The following is an 18,593-nucleotide window of genomic DNA, read 5'->3' as shown; positions in this document are numbered from 1 at the left end:
CTCGCTCCTGGGCTGGTTGTGCTGCCGCGCGGGGAGCTGCGAGGCGAGCGGCGGTCATGGCCGCCTCGAAGCCCGTGGACGCCGCCTCCGGCGGGACGGGCGGGACAGGCTCAGGGTGGCCGCGCTGGCAGGTGGCCCTGGCGCTGGGGGCGCCGCTGCTGCTCGGGGCCGGCGCTCTTTACCTGTGGGGCCGGCGGAGGCGCACGACGCGAGGCGGCGGCAAAGGCGCGAGCGAGAGGAAGACCCCCGAGGGCAGGGCCAGCCCGGGCCCCTCCGGGGGCCGCCACCCGGATGGCCCCGGCGGGGACGAGATGGTGAGGCGTGGGGGTGTGCGCGCGCAGTGGGGAAGTCCTGGTGCTTCGGGCGGGAAGGAAGGTGCTGCTGGGAGGAATGAGGCGCGGCGGTAGCAGCCGGGCCCGCGCTTCAGGGCTAGTCACACGCTGACGGCGGCCGCGAGACAAGCGGCGGAGGATGGGCGAGCGCGTGCCGGACGGGGGGTGGTGTGTGCCGTTGGAAAGGGAGCGTTGCGGCGGCCGCGTGGTGTAGGTTGGGGCGGGGCGGGGCGGGGGGGGTGAGGTCGCGCTCTCGGGTGGCCGCGCTTTCCCGTGGGCTTACGCTGCGCCTCGGGAGGGGGTTGCCGGTTGGGGTGCCGCCGCCACGGAGGCTTCTAGACTGCTTTCCAGCAAAGGTTACTGCTGAGCAGTTGACGTAGGGAAGACAGTAAATAAACAAGCAAGGTTTCCTGTCTTCAGGGGGCTCACCGTTTTTAAAAGAAACACAAGGAAGACACCGGCAACAGCCCCCGGAAGGATGCTGTGCTGGGGTTGGAGAAGAGGGCCTGTTGCTGGCTCCCTGCTTAATGGGAGGGGTCTGGCCCGTGTGACGGGGAGCAAGCCCTTATGGTAGACCCATGGTGTCCACTCCACTCTCGGCGGCGGCGGGGTGGGGGGTGCTTCTGGGTAGGCACTGCTGCCCAGAACAGAACCCCTTCCGACTAGGCAACAGGGAGGGGGGCGTGGTTGGTACTTCTCAGTGGGTCTGACTTGTCGGAGGTCCCCAGTGTAGGCTCTTCCTGCCTGTCTCTCTCGCCACAGGGTTTATTTATTTATTTATTTATTTTATTTATATACCGCCCTTCCAAAAATGGCTCAGGGCGGTTCACAACTTGATAAAAACAATTAAAACAAATTAACAATTAAAATCAAACTTTTAAAACACAGTAAAACCAACAAAAATGCAAAGGTTGTCTGGACTCTGGAGCAGAGGTTTCAAACTTTTTGTCTCCAAAGAACGGCTTCCATGTGGATTTGTCTCTTTAGAAACTGTTGCGTAGCTCCTGGTGGCATTATTATTATTATTATTTTTACATTTATATTTTGCTCTTCCTCCAAGGAGCCCAGAGCAGTGTACTACATACTTAAGTTTCTCTTTCACAACAACCCTGTGAAGTAGGCTAGGCTGAGAGAGAAGTGACTGGCCCAGAGTCACCCAGCTAGTTTCATGGCTGAATGGGGATTTGAACTCGGGTCTCCCTGGTCCTAGTCCAGCACTCTAACCACTACACCACGCTGGCTCTCTGCAGCGTTTCAGGAGAAGTGTGGGCACATTCTAGGCAGGGCACATTGTTGAGGAGTCCTGGGATGCTCAGATGGGAAAGATTTGGAGTGGACACTGAAGTAGTTATGGAGATATATGGGATGGAGAAGTCAGATTTGAATGTTTTTTCTAGAAAGCCCTCATAGATAAATGGAGAGAATTTGATTTTTATTCCGAAACTTACTTTTTGAGATCATTTGATCTCTCATGGTCATCTCTTGAAAAGTGAATAAACAGTGTTCCCTCTAACAGGGATTCCCAGGTGTTGTTGACTGCAACTCCCAGAATCCCCAGCTATAATGGCTTTTGCTTGGGGATTCTGAGAGTTGTAGTCAACACCTGAGAATCCCTGTTAAAGGGAACACTGGTTATAAGACTCATGTGGTTGACTTGAAGGTTATGCACTCTCCCCATGAAAACCCTTTTCCTTGACAGCTCTCTATGCTGATGCCTGAATATAAAATTTTAAAACACTGTGTGCAAATCAGCATCAGAAGTTGAGGAGCAAGTACCTGCAGGAAATTTATGGCCTGGGGCTGCTTTCAAATAAGGTCTCCAAATCATAATTGTGTAATGGCATGTAGGAACTTACTTGTATCCATCCAGATGACTTATACAGTCTTCTGTGTCAGTTGTGAATGTGAAACCTGCTTCGATAATTGCCTGTTCCTGCCTTTAAGACAGGAATGGCAATTATTGAAGCAGGTTTCATATTGCTTTGATCAGGGCAGTCCCCCAGAGGAAGGGGGCTTTCCAGCTCTTATTCGCATACTCTGCAATTCAGAAGGGCACAGAGGCACATGTTGTTTGTTTTGCAGTTTTAAGGCACCCCTTTATGTATGAGTACTATACTTGCTGCATGGCTATCAAGCTCAATGCAAGCGGTTTTAATTAGAGTCAGTTGATACCATTAGGAAAGATGTATTGGTCAGTTATGGAAGCAGTGGTTATTGAGCTCCTCACACTGACCCCAAAACACACAGATGTATTTGTGCATCCACATGCACATGTGTGCACTGCATGTGTGCATGCGCGTGCGTGCACACAGAGTGAACGATTTATTAACAAGACAGGTGCTTAAATGTGAACGTTTGGGATTGTATACCTAAGCTTGCAGCAGAGGAGTAGAGGAGAGCTGGTCTTGTGGTAGAAGCATGACTTGTCCACTTAGCTAAGCAGGGTCTGCCCTGGTTGCATATGAATGGGAGACTAGAAGTGTGAGCACTGTAAGATATTCCCCTTAGGGGATGGAGCCGCTCTAGGAACAGCAGAAATTTTCAAGTTCCCTCTCTGACTTCTCCATCACAGGGCTAAGAGAGATTCCTGCCTGCAACCTTGGAGAAGCTGCTGCCAGTCTGTGAAGACAATACTGAGCTAGATAGACCAATAGTCTGATTCCGTATATGGCAGCTTCCTATGTTCCACTTCAATCAATGATGGATAATATTGTTTTATGATGGGTATTACTTGCAAATATTCTCAGCTTTCTTTGTTGACTGCAAATTTCCATCAGTCTTCCTCTTGCTACGTTAGAGCTGTGCAACTTTCACTCTTTTATAACCTTTTAAAAGTAGTTTTTAAAAGGTTCTTTAAGATTAAAAGGGAGAAAAATTCTAGTGTGCAACTTTAACAGTGCAGTTTTGTTTCAAAACAGAGCTGCACTATAGAGCAAGCCTTGACAGATTTTCTTTGACCAAAAACCTAGGAGCCAGACTGCCCTCTGCTCCATGAGAGAGAGTGAACTCACTGCCTTGCTTGTTCTCTCCTTCTGGATATGTCCATCTGGCTCAGGCAAGCAATAGCCTGATGTGACTAGGAGGAGGAAAGTGCAATCTGCCCCCGCTTTGCTCTCTCTCTCCTTCTAGTTGAATCTGTCCCTTGCCTTGATCAGGTGCCATACTTAAATTTCCAGATGACATAATGAGCTGGCACCTGTGAATTGTTGAGCTCTGCCAGAAGCTGCATACAAGGGTCCCTATTCATCCCAGTACCTAAGCCTGCTCTGAGGATAAAACATAGGAATAGGGGTGTGCACGGAACCGCAAACTGCGGTCCGGCACTGGGGTGGGGTGGTCGCTTTAAGAGCGGCGGGAGGGTTTACTTACTCCTCCCGCCGCTTGCCGCCATAAACATACGAGTAATTGGGGCGGCAAGATACCTCCCTGCCGCCCCTTCCCCGATGTTGCTTGCAAAACCTCCCAGGAGTGCATTGCGCGCCTGCGCGCACGTCACAGCGACGTGAAGCGTGCGCTCGTCTCTGTGACATGCGCACGCGCAATGCACTCCTGGGAGGTTTTGCAATTAACGTCGGGGAAGGGGCGGCAGGGAGGTATCCTGCCGCCCCAATTACTCGTATGTTTACGGCGGCAAGTGGGAAAGCGGCGAGAGGGGTAAGTAAACCCTCCCGCCGCTCTTAAAGCGACCCCCCACCCCCAATCTGAACCGCCCAGGTCCGGACCGGTCCGGAGGCCTTTTCAATGGCCTCCGGACCGGTCCAGGCCCATCCCTACATAGGAAGCTGCCATATACTGAGTCAGAACATTGGTCTGTCTAGCTCAGTATTGTCTACACAGACTGGCAGCACCTTCTCCAAGGTTGCAGGCAGGAGTCTCTCTCAGCCCTGTGTTAGAGAAGCCAGAGAGGGAACTTGAAACTTTCTGCTCTCCCCAGAGCAACTCCATCCCCTAAGGGGAATGTCTTAGTGCTCACATGTGATCTCCCATTCATATGCAACGATGGCAGACCCTGCTTAGCTAGGGGGACAAAGACTATCAAAGAGAGAGTCTGTGATCCCCATGTGGCAGGGAGACTGAACTCAGGGTTAGCTCTACTTCCCACTGCAATCTCACAGCTCCAGAGCTCTAAGATTGCAAGATGAGAAGTGCCTTACCAGCACCAATGTTGGACCTTCAAAGTGAAAAGGTTCTGAGATTGCAAGGAAAGTTTCCGCATGAGGGTGGGCACCCTGTCTCAGAGTACCATGGTTCTGCGAAAGAGGAGGAGGAGGGGTGCTCCACCATGGAGAACTCAGGTGAGAGGTTGAACAACCATCCTCTCACTAATTATTTGCTTTAGAGAGAAAGAGGTGTTCTGATAAAGAAATAATTGTGTCCATTGGGTTGACTCTGTATGCTAGTGTAATGCTAGGCCACTTTATGTGATTTTTTTAACCCTCATCATATTAAGTACTTCAGTTCTCAATAAATTTGAATTTCCCCCTTTGTGTATCCTTTTACAACATATTTTAGGTTAGCTCTGTTTCCCCCAGTATTGATTATATAGGTTACTTAGGAAGCTGCTTTATACAGAGAATCACACCATTGGTCCATCTAGCTCAGTGTTATCATACTGGCAACTGCTCTTCAGAGTTTCAAGAGGGTATTTCCCAGCCCTGTTTAGGACCTTCTGTATGCAAAGCAGATGCTCTTCTACTGAGTTATGGATCTTCCCCTCCACTGATAAATTCACTGTTGAAACAGAAGGGTGTTATTGGGTGATTTCCATTAATCCTAGTAACAAATGTTATTTTCAAAAGAGCTGATGTACAAAAGCTAGGCTGCTTTGGGTTGGGGGTGGGGAATCACTTTGATTTAGGAATTTGTGGTTTGAAACCCCCTGCTAGTGTTGATTTTGATGTCAGGGGTATAGTTCATTTATGGATAAAATTGGAGGCATGTTTTTTTAATGGTTTAAAAGGTACCTATATACATAGTCTCCTATGAGTAGGCATCCTTCTTGCAATTTCTGGATAGCCAGTTCATAGTGCCTAGTCAGTCAGGGTTCAGGAAGGGGTTTGTGCTTTCTGGGCAGGGGTAATTCTTCACAGATTATCCTGCTCCTGTCAGCTGTACTGCTGACTGTGTTGGTGAATCCCAGTGCATCCTTACTCCCTTCCTAAGGATAATGTCACTGTCCATGCATTCAATGCTGCTCAGGGCCTTTGTGCTCCATGGGGCATAGAGTGGTGGATCATGCACCTGACCTGATGGCTATACTTTTCAAGGTGGATTTCTCATGTTACATTGTTTGGAAATCTGTGCCCTACATAAATCATATTAGAGAGTTCAATGCATGTTAAGAAACACATACCCTGAAGCTGTCTTTGTTTAATGTTGACAGGTATCTTTTTTGTACATTTTATGAAAGTAAAAGTTTGCAACATTTCTCTGATTTCCAAAGCTTTTCTTTAGTTAATGAGGATCTATTATTATTTGTTAGTTGCCGATGTTTGACCCTTTTCATTGCAGAGTAAACAAATATGTACTCTCGTGTGCATTTAATGTGGGTCATTCAGATTCCTCAGTGAACATGAAGACTGCCAGTTATCCAAGCTATGGATTAGCAGTTTAAGACAATACTTAAGTACAAAGTAAGAGCTTTATTCTGGTAAATGATTATCCATTTAGTTTTAGCTACACTGCATGTTCTGGAGCTCTTTTATGAACCAATTCAGTTATATGTGGGTAGTTACTTACATATAGATCACAAAATTTTGCCTGAGAAAACTCTGAGATTTTAGTGCTTGTGTTATCTTGCCAACAAAAGGTATCTTTGTTCTTATATAAATCATATTATTGGGGATGAACATCATCCCATGCCTGATCTACAGTATAATCCTTTGCATGTTTGTTCAGAAATAGGTTCAGCTGTGTTCAATGTGGTTTACTCCCTAGTAAGTATATTTAGGTTTGCAGCCTTAATCATTCTAAGAGGTAGACTTTGAAATCTAATTTATCTTAGGCTTAGTAGGTGTATTTATTTTCTTTTAATTAAAGTTGTAAATGGTAACATAGCTATCTTTGTGTGAATGACTTACTGTAGCAGATACCTGTATTGCAATGGGTTGGACTAGAAGATCTCCATGATCTCTTCTAACAGTAAAATTCTATGTGTAAAATCTTAACATCATTCTTATATTCAGGGTTAGGAAAGCCCAAGGTTGTTTGTTCCTTAAGTTACCCAGTTTCTAAAAATATTAATGCTAGCACCTAGAAACTGGAATATCCCCCCCGCCAACAAAGGTTTTCCCAAGTCCAAGCTTGATTATCTTGTGGAGGTAATCCAGTACCTTTTTATTTGGAAGCAGGGGTCAAGAAATGTTCAATCTGTTCACCAGACAAATTTTGTTACTGCTCGAGCTAAGTTGGTACATTACTTGTCAGGATTTTTTTTTCACTCATCAGGCATAGTTTTTCACTTGTCACAGACAAGAAGACTAGTGGATTTCCTGAGCTCTGTTTGGAAGGTATTATTAGAAGATGTATAATAATGAGCTCTTGTTGGTAGTTTTGGCTACATGTTAATTAATATTATAGTTCTGTCTTTCATAAAGGCAATGGTATGCATGGTTTTATAAACTATTTAGACAGCTTAGAAGACAGAATTATTATGTTAATTATAAAGGATGCCTTGAGCCTTTATGAGTATTGCAAGTTAGCAGTCTGAAATGTGTCTGTAGGCTGAGGGTTATGTAGGGCTGGGTGTTATTGCAAATATAAATAAAAACTGGGGTTGTTAGAGGCAGAAGATCGATAGATAAAGTTTATTACGGTCATAGACCAGTTAATCGAGGCAGAAGATATGAATCTGTCTTGTGGATTAGAAGGAAAGAAGTAACCTAAAGCAAAACACAGATCAGTGGAATTCTAGTAAGGATTCTGGGACCACAAATACAGTATTTTTGCCTTTGTCTGAAAGACAGTGTATACATTTTATGTCTATGGTTATAGGTGCTGAAAATGTGGGGGTAGGGAAAGCTGCAGTTTATATATCTGTAGTAAGTTATTGTAATCTGTTGGCTTCACTGAGCGCATGTTCATTGAGTGACCTCAGATTCCTCATTCTGCTTGAGAAAAAAACTATCCCTAAAAACAAAGGCCTTTTTTATTGGAAGCATGATGACATGAAAGAAAAATAGATACTGCATGGAGACTGCTGCACATCCTTTAGCATTTACCTTTCATCATATACCTTTTGATAAATTCACTTATACCATAGTATCACAAACTCCCTAAACAAGATAACATCAAAGTATACTTGGAAAGAAAACTGTCTTGTCTCTCAGACAGGATGGATATTCAAACATGCTTTAAAGGCTCAAATGTCACTGAAATTATAATGCAGGTTTTGGACAATTATTGCTAGCAGAAAAAAATAGAAAGTGCCCTGAACGCTTCTGCTGTGGTCCTGCATTTGTGATACTTCCTTAGAATTGTTCTTTTTTGTTTGTTTGAATTGGGGGCTACTTTGTAGGTGTGCAGGGATTCTCTATTCTAGATAACAAGATACACTCACGTCATACAATAGAGACCTGCAGTTCTTGCATGTGTGAGCTCTCTCTGTGAAAAGTAGTCCTACCAAGCTTTGTGTAGTGTCCAGTGTAAAATCCCCATTAAAATCTGTAGATCGTCAGAGTAATATGTTAGTCAAATAGATAATCCTAAAACGGGTTTTTTCTGTCCTCCATTTGATTCTTTAGAAATAGATTAATGCATAAACAAAAGTTGTGGTGTTTGAAGATACTTAGAAATTCATATTTGAAACTGAGAATGCATTTGTGTTGCGATGTGGGTTTTCTGAAAATACTGGAAATATTTCTGGGATGTTTTCTGATAACCTGTGCAGCTGGGATCTTATTCACCTTGTTGGATTGACTTATATTTAATAAACAAAACTTAAAAGATATGCCATGTTTATTTTAATGCTATATTAACAAAGTATTTATAGTACCGTAGTCAAAAGTAATTGAACTGAAATATTTGGGGGGTAATAATAAAGTACACAATGTGGTTTAGATGTTATATTCATACTATTTCAAAACTTCATTTAGAAACTATTTTTGTTAGGATACTTGTAAACATTCTGGGGTTTACAAGTATCCAGACTGGGGTTCCTAACCTTGGGACTCCAGATGATGTTGGACTACAACACCCAACATTCCCAACTACAATGCCAAGTTCTGTTCACACATTCAGTCAGCACTTGGGTGGAGTCATTTTGCGTCCTCTGGCTTGGCAGATTTACACATGTTCAGCAGAATGTAAGAAGAGACTCCTGGAGGCAAGGGGCAAGGCCAGTAGACACACAGAGACTGGGGGTAGGATGTGTGGTCGTGCCCCTGCTCCTTCTCCACACACATGTGGATAGAATGTCGGAAGACTATAATCCAAAATTCGAAACTGGCCAACTTGATAGATCGGTTCATTTTGTTACTAATTAGTTCTATGGAACAGTGCAGATCTAGAAGAGGAAAAGTTTCTGCAGAAAAAGCTGCCTGCAAAAATATGTAGAAAATGTTCTGCAGAAAATTCCTCTTCCTCTCCAAATCACTGACGTTGGTTGCACATGCAGGGCAGTGTTGTATTAAAAAGATTGTAATAATGTTTTCAATATGCTCTTATGCACTCTCAATTTCCTCAAGTGGTAAGAAGTCCAGTGGAGACTTATGGTGTCTTTCAATCTTTGTTTTGTTCATAAATAACAAGTGGAACATAGTAGAAGCAAATAAGGCTCTCATGAGCTGTTAACGCAGCTGCCTGTCCTACTTGATATTCTGAGAGGGCAACTGTTTTGGCCAATTCAAGGCTGTACCCCAGCTAAAATACCAGTTACCTAGGAACATAGGAAGCTGCCATATACTGATTCGGACCATTGGTTTATCTTGCTCAGTATTGTCTTTGCAGACTGGCAGCAGCTTCTCCAAGGCTGCAGGCAGGAATCTCTTTCAACCCTATCTTGGAGAAGCCAGGGAGGGAATTCGAAACCTTCTGCTCTTACCAGAGCAGCTCCATCCACTAAGGGGAATGGATGCTCACACTACTAGTCTCCCATTCATATGTAACCAGGGCAGACCCTGCTTAGCTAAAGGGACAAGTCATGCACAAGACCAGCTTTCCTCTCCAGAGTTGTTAAAATTTCCTGCCTTTGAGTTCAGATTCAAATGGCAAAACTACCATATTTACCAAAGTAAACAAGATGACTCTGAATTTAAGACTCCCCAATTTCTAACAGCAAAGTAGTTGGGGGGGGGAGAATCTAGTCTTTGATTCAGTTAAATATGGTAGCTTCAAATTTCCCCCACCCACCCCTAAAAAAAATCTGGAAGATATCACCTTTTGCGAGGCCTGAAAGAGATGCTAGGCTGAACCGGTTCAGTGGACCAGCATTCGAGCCAGTTCAAAGGTGTGTGGGGGGGGTGCGGTTTGGGTAACTTTAAGGGTGGGGGAGTGGGTGGAAAGAGTTTTATTCTGGGCGGCTGTATTAAGGCAATGTGCACACGTCATTCTCTCTAACATAGAGAAAGAAAGAAATAATGCTCCGCACAGTGTGGCGCACAACTTTTTAAAATCTCTTACACCTCACTAGGGGTGTGTCCGAACCGGTCTGGAAGCCATTGTAAAGGCCTCCGGACTTTCCAGACCGGTTCGGATCTGGCTGGTCCGGGTCCGGGTGGGGGGGTTCCTTTAAGGGCGGGGAGGGTTTACTTACCCCCCCCGCCACTTGCCCCTGTCCAGCGCGCGTATTTAATGTAATAATTGGGGCAGCAGGATACTTCCCTGCTGCCCCTTGTCCCTCTGCAATGCCGCCAGCTTTGACTCGCAGTTTTGAAAATAAATTACTGCTGCCCAGTGCCAATAATGAAGTTGAAGAAGAAGCCGGCCTCCACTTCGGCGCCTCTCCGCCCGGCGGCTCCCCCAGGAGCCGCCGCCGCCTCCCAGCAGCCACTGAGAGCGGCTCTGCCATGGAGGACGCACCGTGGCGCCGCGGCAACCCTCACTTCCGGCTACCATGCGACTTTCCCCCACATACAGAGTGGCTGCATTCTGCCACTCTGTATGCGGGGGAAGTCGCATGGAAGCCGGAAGTGAGGGTTGCATCACTTCCGGCTTCCATGCGACTTCCCCCGCATACAGAGTGGCAGAATGCAGCCACTCTGTATGTGGGGGAAAGTCGCATGGTAGCCGGAAGTGAGGGTTGCCGCGGCACGTCCTCCATGGCAGAGCCGCTCTCAGTGGCTGCTGGGAGGCGGCGGCGGCTCCTGGGGGAGCCGCCGGGCGGAGAGGCGCCGAAGTGGAGGCCGGCTTCTTCTTCAACTTCATTATTGGCACTGGGCAGCAGTAATTTATTTTCAAAACTGCGAGTCAAAGCTGGCGGCATTGCAGAGGGACAAGGGGCAGCAGGGAAGTATCCTGCTGCCCCAATTATTACATTAAATACGCACGCTGGACGGGGGCAAGTGGCGGGGGGGGGTAAGTAAACCCTCCCCGCCCTTAAAGGAACCCACCCCACAGTGCCGGACCGCAGCTCTGCGGTTCCGTGCACACCCCTACACCTCACCCCCCGCCTACTATGGTGCAAATGTGAGAAATCATAATCATCAGCACATTTACATTTATAAAGCACCTCAGCTTATTAAGCACTATATATTTTAAAAGACAATAACAAAGTCACAATTTAAAACTCAACAAAACAATAAGAAAAGGGTATAGACAGGGAAGGAGAGATGAAAGCAAAAGGAAGCATAGAAGAATTATTCTGAACTAGAAACTATAATGCTTAAGAATGTATTCATTGGATCTTTGTCCTGCATTTTTGCCATGCTAGAGAGCATGCATGGGATTCCCAGCTATAATAGCTCACAAAAGCATGTATGCCACACTCTAAGGTGTTATTTATTAAATATCTCAAGGAGACATCCAAATATAAACTTTTTTAAGGACAGCTTTTAGCTGTAGGATCAGCTACCGAGGGATGATAGCCTGCCCCCATCTGTCTCTGTTATGAAAAAAATTATAAGATCACATCTGAAATGTTTGGGGAGGGAATAATTTTTTTTTTTTAAATTAAAACAATGCTCTCTCTTTTCTTCTATTAATTATTCTGATTTTTTAATCCCTAATGTAAGCAAATCATCATATAAAATGGCTGACAACAGCCTTTAGTAATGTATAATGCAGACTAAAATATTCTATATTTTGTTACCCTTCCCCCATAGAGTTCAGCTGGCTGGGACAGGCTGAGCCAGACTATGCTGCATGTTTTCCTGACTAACATCCCCTCTCAAAGCAGCATTTGGTTGCCTGCTTAATGCAGCCTCACATAAACTTAAAAACACCACAATATTCCCAGCTTTAGGGCAGGCTTGGCTTGATGAGAGGGGGGAGGGGCAGGGATGGTGCAAGGTTTTACGAGGGAGAGGGAAGAAAGATGGAACGGCTTGGGAACTGACTGCTTATTCTTCAGGCAACTATAGGCTGCCATTGTTTCCAGCGAGCTCCACATGGTTCAGGAGCTTCCCCCCGCCTGCTTGCTTCCTTCTCCGGCTGGCAGCTATCGACTGCCCTTGCCTCCTGACTCTGAGCCCTCCACGTGGTTCGCGTCTCCCTTGCTTCTTCTCCGCACCTCCCGAGCCCTCTGGGAGCCTCCATGGCTCCAGGAGCTTCATTCATTCGCCTGCCTTTGCTTCCTTGCAGCTGCCTTGCTTCCTCCCTCCATCCTCCTCTGGCTTCGTCTGCAGATCACTCTGAGCTGGAACTGGAGGAGGAGGCAGCCTGGTGGAGGGAGGGAGGAGGAGGAGGTGGCGCAGGCAGCGGTCCAGCCGGGGAGAGGGGGAAATGGACAATGCTTCCTGGCCAGAGAGAGGGGGAAATAGGGTGCAGCAGAGTGCCCACCAGAAACTGATGCGTGGGGGGAAGTGGATGTGCATGCGCGTGCCTTAGAGGGAAGGTGGTAGGGAGGTACGCTGCTGCCCCGCTGGACCATTTGAATACACAGCGCCAGCAGGGGAGTCATGGTGGGAGGGGTAAGAGCACGCTTCCCCACCCTCAAAGTTATCCCCCATGCCTTCAGACCAGCAGCCGCTGGTTCCGTGCACATCCCTATCAGGCTGCTTAACAAAAGATGAACTCGGTGGCAATAACAGTGGTGGTGTTCTCAAATGATATGTTTTCTCAACCTTGCTAAGCTGATGAATATATAGATGTTTTCCATGCTCTTTTGCTGCTTTTTATGAAAAAAAACGGTATGACTTGACTTCTCATTCTATTTTCTTGGATTTCTTTTCTTTTCTTTTTAGTATCCTTGGTCTGATGAACATACTATCATGTGTAAATTGACAGCCAGCCAGCACAGATCCCCAGCACAAGCCTTTCATAAACTAGGGAAATATCTAAAACATTTCATCCACTTAGCAGCTGTGGGAGCCTTGATGTACAAGTCCTGTAACTCTACACACTTTAGATGCACATAGGATTAATCTAAGGAGACTTAACAAGATATTTAAATCTGCAAGAAGCATTGTGCTCAAAATTATATATGTTGCTAGGATGAACAAGAATAATATGAAAGCATGTGAAGCAGCAGGCCTGGGTCTTGTCAGTGCCTGGATGGGAGACCACCTGGAAGTTCTATGCGTGCTGCCTTGTGTTCTGTCATGGAACAAAAGTGGGATGTCGGTGTAATAAAGACTATACAATTAGCTCCATGATGTTTTGGGGTTTTTTTAAAAGCCAAAAATTCCTTGGGCATGGCTGAAATAACTGTTTGAATCCAAGCCATTGGTAGGGTAATGATACCAACAATTTCCCTGTGTCAAAATTTTCTTATTTCAGTTGTTTTGCTGCAGTCAAGAAATATGTGTGCGAGTCAGCCCTCTTTCTACTGGAAATGGCCTCTATGTCAGTCAGTATAGAATGCATTAAGATGTAATGGCAAACTATGAATGCTTTTTCATGTACAGACAGCTGCAAAACTGGGTTCATGTGTCCCCTCCCAACCCATTCCCCTTCGTGTGTAAGAAGAGGTTTTTGGCAAATTTCACTTCTGGTTAATGGCAACTATAATTTGCTGTTATGTCAGGAAACTATGATCTATGGTGCTTTTAATCTGCCTTTGCATACAGAGGAGAGAAGAGCACATAATCTAAACATATGGTTGCTCATTCACATAATGGCAAACCATAGTTACGTCTGAATGCAGCCATGGTATTGATTCATATTTTACGATAAATAAAGTTGTAGTTTTAATACTTAAGATTTCACCCATGTATACTTTAGTAGTTATTGTTGAGTTGATGACTCCGCCCCCTTCCTCCAGAAGTCCTCTGCCTCATGTGAAAATATGTCCTCGAGGTCTGCACAACCATCAGGGACATATTTTTGGGTGATGCAGCATTCTTCCAGGGGTGGTTGTCAACCCCCCACCCCACCTTGTGTAAGTGTCAGTTTGTGTTAGTTGATCTCATCTGCCGCTGTGCATTTCATGGAGCACTGATGCTTCGTTAGAATGTTGGCCCTTGTATTCTAAACTAGGTATATAGAAAGAAGTGCATACTTGATTAATCAGAAAACACCTCTGTTTGCGTAGATAATGAATCTGTATTGTAAAGCTAAACTTTATAAGATGACTATGAAGACTTCAAAACTACTGCTTTTAATATTTTCACTCTGTAGAATTGATTATGAATGAAACGTTTTTCTCTTTCTAGAGCCCTCTTGATAGAGCCCAAGCAGCAAAGAACAAAGGCAACAAATACTTTAAGGCTGGGAAGTATGAGCAAGCCATTCAGTGCTATACTGAAGCCATCGGATTATGTCCCCCAGAAAAAAATGCTGACCTTTCTACCTTCTACCAAAACAGAGCTGCAGCATACGAGCAACTGGTATGAATCTTAAACATCAAAATAGTATGCTCATTTGCAATTTAAATATAGACTACACCTGCTTCTCCTTGTATACGTGGACACTTTTGTTGTTCTAGCTCCCTAGGCATGTTTCTCCTTAATTGCATGTTAATTGCTTTTGGCATACTAACAGAAAGGCAGAGTAGACATGCTTTAAAATAAAATTAAAATCAATCCTGTGGTTCAGAATTGTAATTCAGAAGTGCTGTCTGTGATTTGTAAATGATCGGTTGGATAAAGTGTGTTAAGGATTTTGTAGTCTAGAAACTCCGAACTACTGGATCCACTCTTAACTGCCTTGGCATCTCCTAAATACCACTGTGCCCTGTAAGATTATATAACATATCCAGTTGCCTATCTGAGTGTGCCTTTTTAAAAAAAATGAAGTTTTAGGTTTTCCGAATTCTAAAGATGACACCAGTTCTTGGAGCACTTGCAGCTGAAAATATATTAAACTCCCATCCCTTATGCTGCTTCTGCTTTGATATTGACTTACTCTTTGCAATCCATGGACTTACTCTGCAGGTTCTTGTATGGCGCCAATGAGATTTCTTTTTCATTCTCCCGCTGTTGCTCTAAAAAAACTAATAAAAATATGGCTCTTCATACTGCAAAAAGCTGTTAAAGCTGACAAACATTCCCCCCTTAATTTGCAGTATAATAAAACATGATCAAGCTGCAAAATGCAACATGATTTGATAAGTGATGCATCTCAAATCAGTGAGGTGGCAGGAACTGAGTGTTTTATGTGATGCAGCTTGTATCTGTGTTGTGAGATTTCTGCTCAAGGCCAAAATCCTGGTTTTTTAATCAAGTGAAACTGTTTTGAAAATAGAGGAGAAAGTTGATGATCTAACCTAAAAGTTAGCTTTTACAATAGCTAATGTAATGCTTAAATAGAGAACTGTTAAATGTAGTAGTTTAACAAACTTACCTATAGTAAGACTCCTGCACGCTTCCTCATTGAAATTGTTTTCTGCTCTTTACTATATGAAATTGTACTATTAAAAAAAAAAAAAAAATCCCAGTCGTCTTTAAGTAATTCATCCTGTCAGTTGTATCTTTAAAACATATTTTTCCTGATTTTTTTTTTTTAATACACTCTTGAGTATCTCTTTGCTTCTCATGTTGCCCAGTTTCCCAGTTCCTTTTTCTGGTGGATATTCCATCTGGCTCTTTGCTTTCCTAGACCCTCTGTTTCCATGTTGCATCTGGAAACTTTGCACCAAGGTGAAAGGTTCCTATTCTGCATTCCCCAAACTATTTACCTCCAGGCCTTAATGATGAGTATGATTATTCTGTAGTAAGTGATTTCGATTACAATGTTATACATATACGTCTGAGAATAAGTTCTATTGAACACAGTGGACCTTATTTTTTATATTATTATTACATTTTATATCCCACTCTTCCTCCAATGAGCCCAGAGCAGCGTACTACATACTTAAGTTTCTCCTCACAACAACCCTCCTGTGAAGTAGGTTAGGCTGAGAGCGAAGTGACTGGCCCAGAGTCACCCAGCTAGTATCATGGCCCAGAGTCACCCAGCTAGTATCGGGTCTCCGCAGTCCTAGTCCAGCACTCTAACCACTACACCACACTGGCTCATTTTCAAGTAAAGATGCATAGGTTTTCACTCTTAGATTGGAAACTTTAAAACTCCTGGAGAAGCAGCCTAAAGCAGACAAATCTAAGACTGAAAATTGCAATAAAGTACATTTGGTAAAAGTTTTTAAAGTGACAGAAATAAATTATAATATTTTATTTGTATCTACAGCAAAAATGGAAAGAGGTGGCACAAGATTGTACAAAGGCAGTTGAGCTTAATCCTAAATATGTAAAAGCTCTCTTCAGGCGTGCAAAGGCACATGAGAAACTAGACAATAAGAAAGAATGTTTAGAAGGTGAGTATGGTGTGCTTGAAATGAAATTAGAGGTGCATAGTTTGATTGATGGTGTCATGGGCTTTAACCCTAATACCTGCCTATTTTTTCTTTCTTTCATCTAATCTTTTACAGGGTTGATACCATTTTCTAGTAAAAGTACATTCTTGTTGTCTAATATAACCCTAATACATATTCAGGAATAGATATAGGTTTCATTTTTGGAAGGGAGGTACACACTACAATAGGTGTACACATTTCATAATGCTGTTTCATTTGGGCAACCAGGCCTTGCATTCTTTGGTTGCACTGTTTGCATTTCACAAGCATGCCTTTCTTATCCACAGGTACAGGAACTTAATTAAAATATTCCCAAATTGGGTCTCTTTTACGACCTGCTGCCATGATAGGTATTTCCTTTCTGCGATGGAAGATACACTTGTATCTTCCTGCTTCCTGTCCTTCCTCAGGACTGTATGACTACATTCTGTTCAGTTTTGGTTTCACTTTCTATTCAATTCCCCTATCCCTTGCCTTTTATATCCAGACTCTCCTTGCTCAGATCTATTCCATTCCCCCCCGCACCGCCCACCAAAGTCTTCTATTCATTCATTGGCCTTCTTTAGCCTGATTCAGACATTATGCTGTATGCATGTATACATGTTTGTGTGAATGACTGTACCCACATTCATTTAAAAATTGAACCTGGATACAGGCTCTTCAAATGCATAGTATAGATAGGAAATATGTGTTCACATAAGATGTGAATGGCTGTATCTGTGTACACTGCACTCATACAAGTGTTGAACATAATGTGTGAATGGCCCTAATGTCTTTCCACTTGTGGGAGGGGGGCAAGGGCTTTACTAACTGTGTATACGCTTCATGCATATCACCTGCCGAATAGGATTGATCAGATCTGTTCTATCTCATCCTTATATGCTGCTAACATGTTCATAGAATACAGGTGAAACTCGGAAAATTAGAATATCGTGCAAAAGTCCATTAATTTCAGTAATGCAAATTAAAAGGTGAAACGCCGCATTGAGGTGAAACGCCGCAAATTAAAAGGTGAAACGCCGCATTGTCCCACTGATATATGGGACAGACGCATTACATGCAAAGCGAGATAAGTCAAGCCTTAATTTGTTATAATTGTGATGATCATGGCGTACAGCTTATGAAAACCCCAAATCCACAATCTCAGAAAATTAGAATATTACATGGAACCAAGAAGACAAAGATTGAAGAATAGAACAATATCGGACCTCTGAAAAGTATAAGCATGCATATGTATTCAGTACTTGGTCTGGGCCCCTTTTGCAGCAATTACTGCCTCAATGCGGCGTGGCATGGATGCTATCAGCCTGTGGCACTGATGAGGTATTATGGAAGACCAGGATGCTTCATTAGCGGCCTTCAGCAATTCTGCATTGTTTGGTCTCATGTCTCTCATCCTTCTCTTGGCAATGCCCCATAGATTCTCTATGGGGTCAGGTCAGGCGAGTTTGCTGGCCAATCAAGCACAGTACACTGTATACTTTTCAGAGGTCTGATATTGTTCTATTCTTCAATCCTTGTCTTCTTGGTTCCATGTAATATTCTAATTTTCTGAGATTGTGGATTTGGGGTTTTCATAAGCTGTACGCCATGATCATCACAATTATAACAAATTAAGGCTTGACTTATCTCGCTTTGCATGTAATGCGTCTGTCTCATATATCAGTTTCACCTTTTAATTTGCATTACTGAAATTAATGGACTTTTGCACGATATTCTAATTTTCCGAGTTTCACCTGTATAATTAGAAGTTATGATTAATATTGATGATAATATCTTTGACCTAGGTTTTTTTTATACATTTGTTTTAAAGAAATTAAAATCCAATTTAAACTTTTAAAAATTGGATTATTATTTTTTAAACCATCAACTGTGATCAACCCTAGTCTTTTAAGCACAAACCTCAGAAATTATTTAGTTTTTTTTAATGACAAAATACTATTGGCCTTGTCTCTTTTATTATTATTATCATCATCCAGTAACTGGCTTCTAAAACTTTTAATTAATATCAGCAATAATGGATCCTGGTAGCATTTTTGCATACCCCTGTTATCAGAAGAGTTCTGAAGGCAAATAAGCTTTTTAACTATTGTCTTTGTAATGACTCTTGGATCTCCAATAGAAATCCAGTAATTGTGAAATAATAACCACTGAAACAACTATTTTGAACTCCTAAGAATACTGTGGCTGGGATTTAAAGAGCCTCAATACATAGCTTTTACACAGTGCTAAGACATGCTTTTTTCTTCTACTTTTAATCATGTTTTCTCATATTGTGGTGCCAGTTTCTCTCCAAGGTTTCATTTTATCTTATTTGATGGCTGAGGGAGCTGCAGTTCAAAGGATTGCCTCAAAAACCATAAAAGCATACCCAG

At 43.4% G+C, this 18,593-nt stretch overlaps 1 protein-coding gene across 2 annotated transcripts in view; it reads left to right on the top strand.

Annotated features, from left to right (window-relative positions):
• The first annotated feature begins 56 nt into the window (after positions 1-56).
• The window catches only part of TOMM70 (translocase of outer mitochondrial membrane 70), a 42,643-nt gene continuing 24,106 nt past the window's right edge, over positions 57-18,593 (top strand). The window contains exons 1-3 of one of the 2 annotated variants that reach the window (XM_053311367.1): positions 57-314; positions 14,081-14,254; positions 16,053-16,179. In XM_053311367.1, coding sequence (XP_053167342.1) covers positions 57-314; positions 14,081-14,254; positions 16,053-16,179 — 559 coding nt within the window. Of the gene's footprint in view, positions 315-883; positions 903-14,080; positions 14,255-16,052; positions 16,180-18,593 lie in introns of those variants that run through there. The other variant, XM_053311368.1, reaches the window with a different exon arrangement.

The sequence above is a fragment of the Hemicordylus capensis genome, chromosome 3 (genome assembly GCF_027244095.1).
Source record: "Hemicordylus capensis ecotype Gifberg chromosome 3, rHemCap1.1.pri, whole genome shotgun sequence".
In the NCBI taxonomy this organism is placed as follows: domain Eukaryota; kingdom Metazoa; phylum Chordata; class Lepidosauria; order Squamata; family Cordylidae; genus Hemicordylus; species Hemicordylus capensis.
This window is presented reverse-complemented; position numbering and strand designations above follow the sequence as displayed.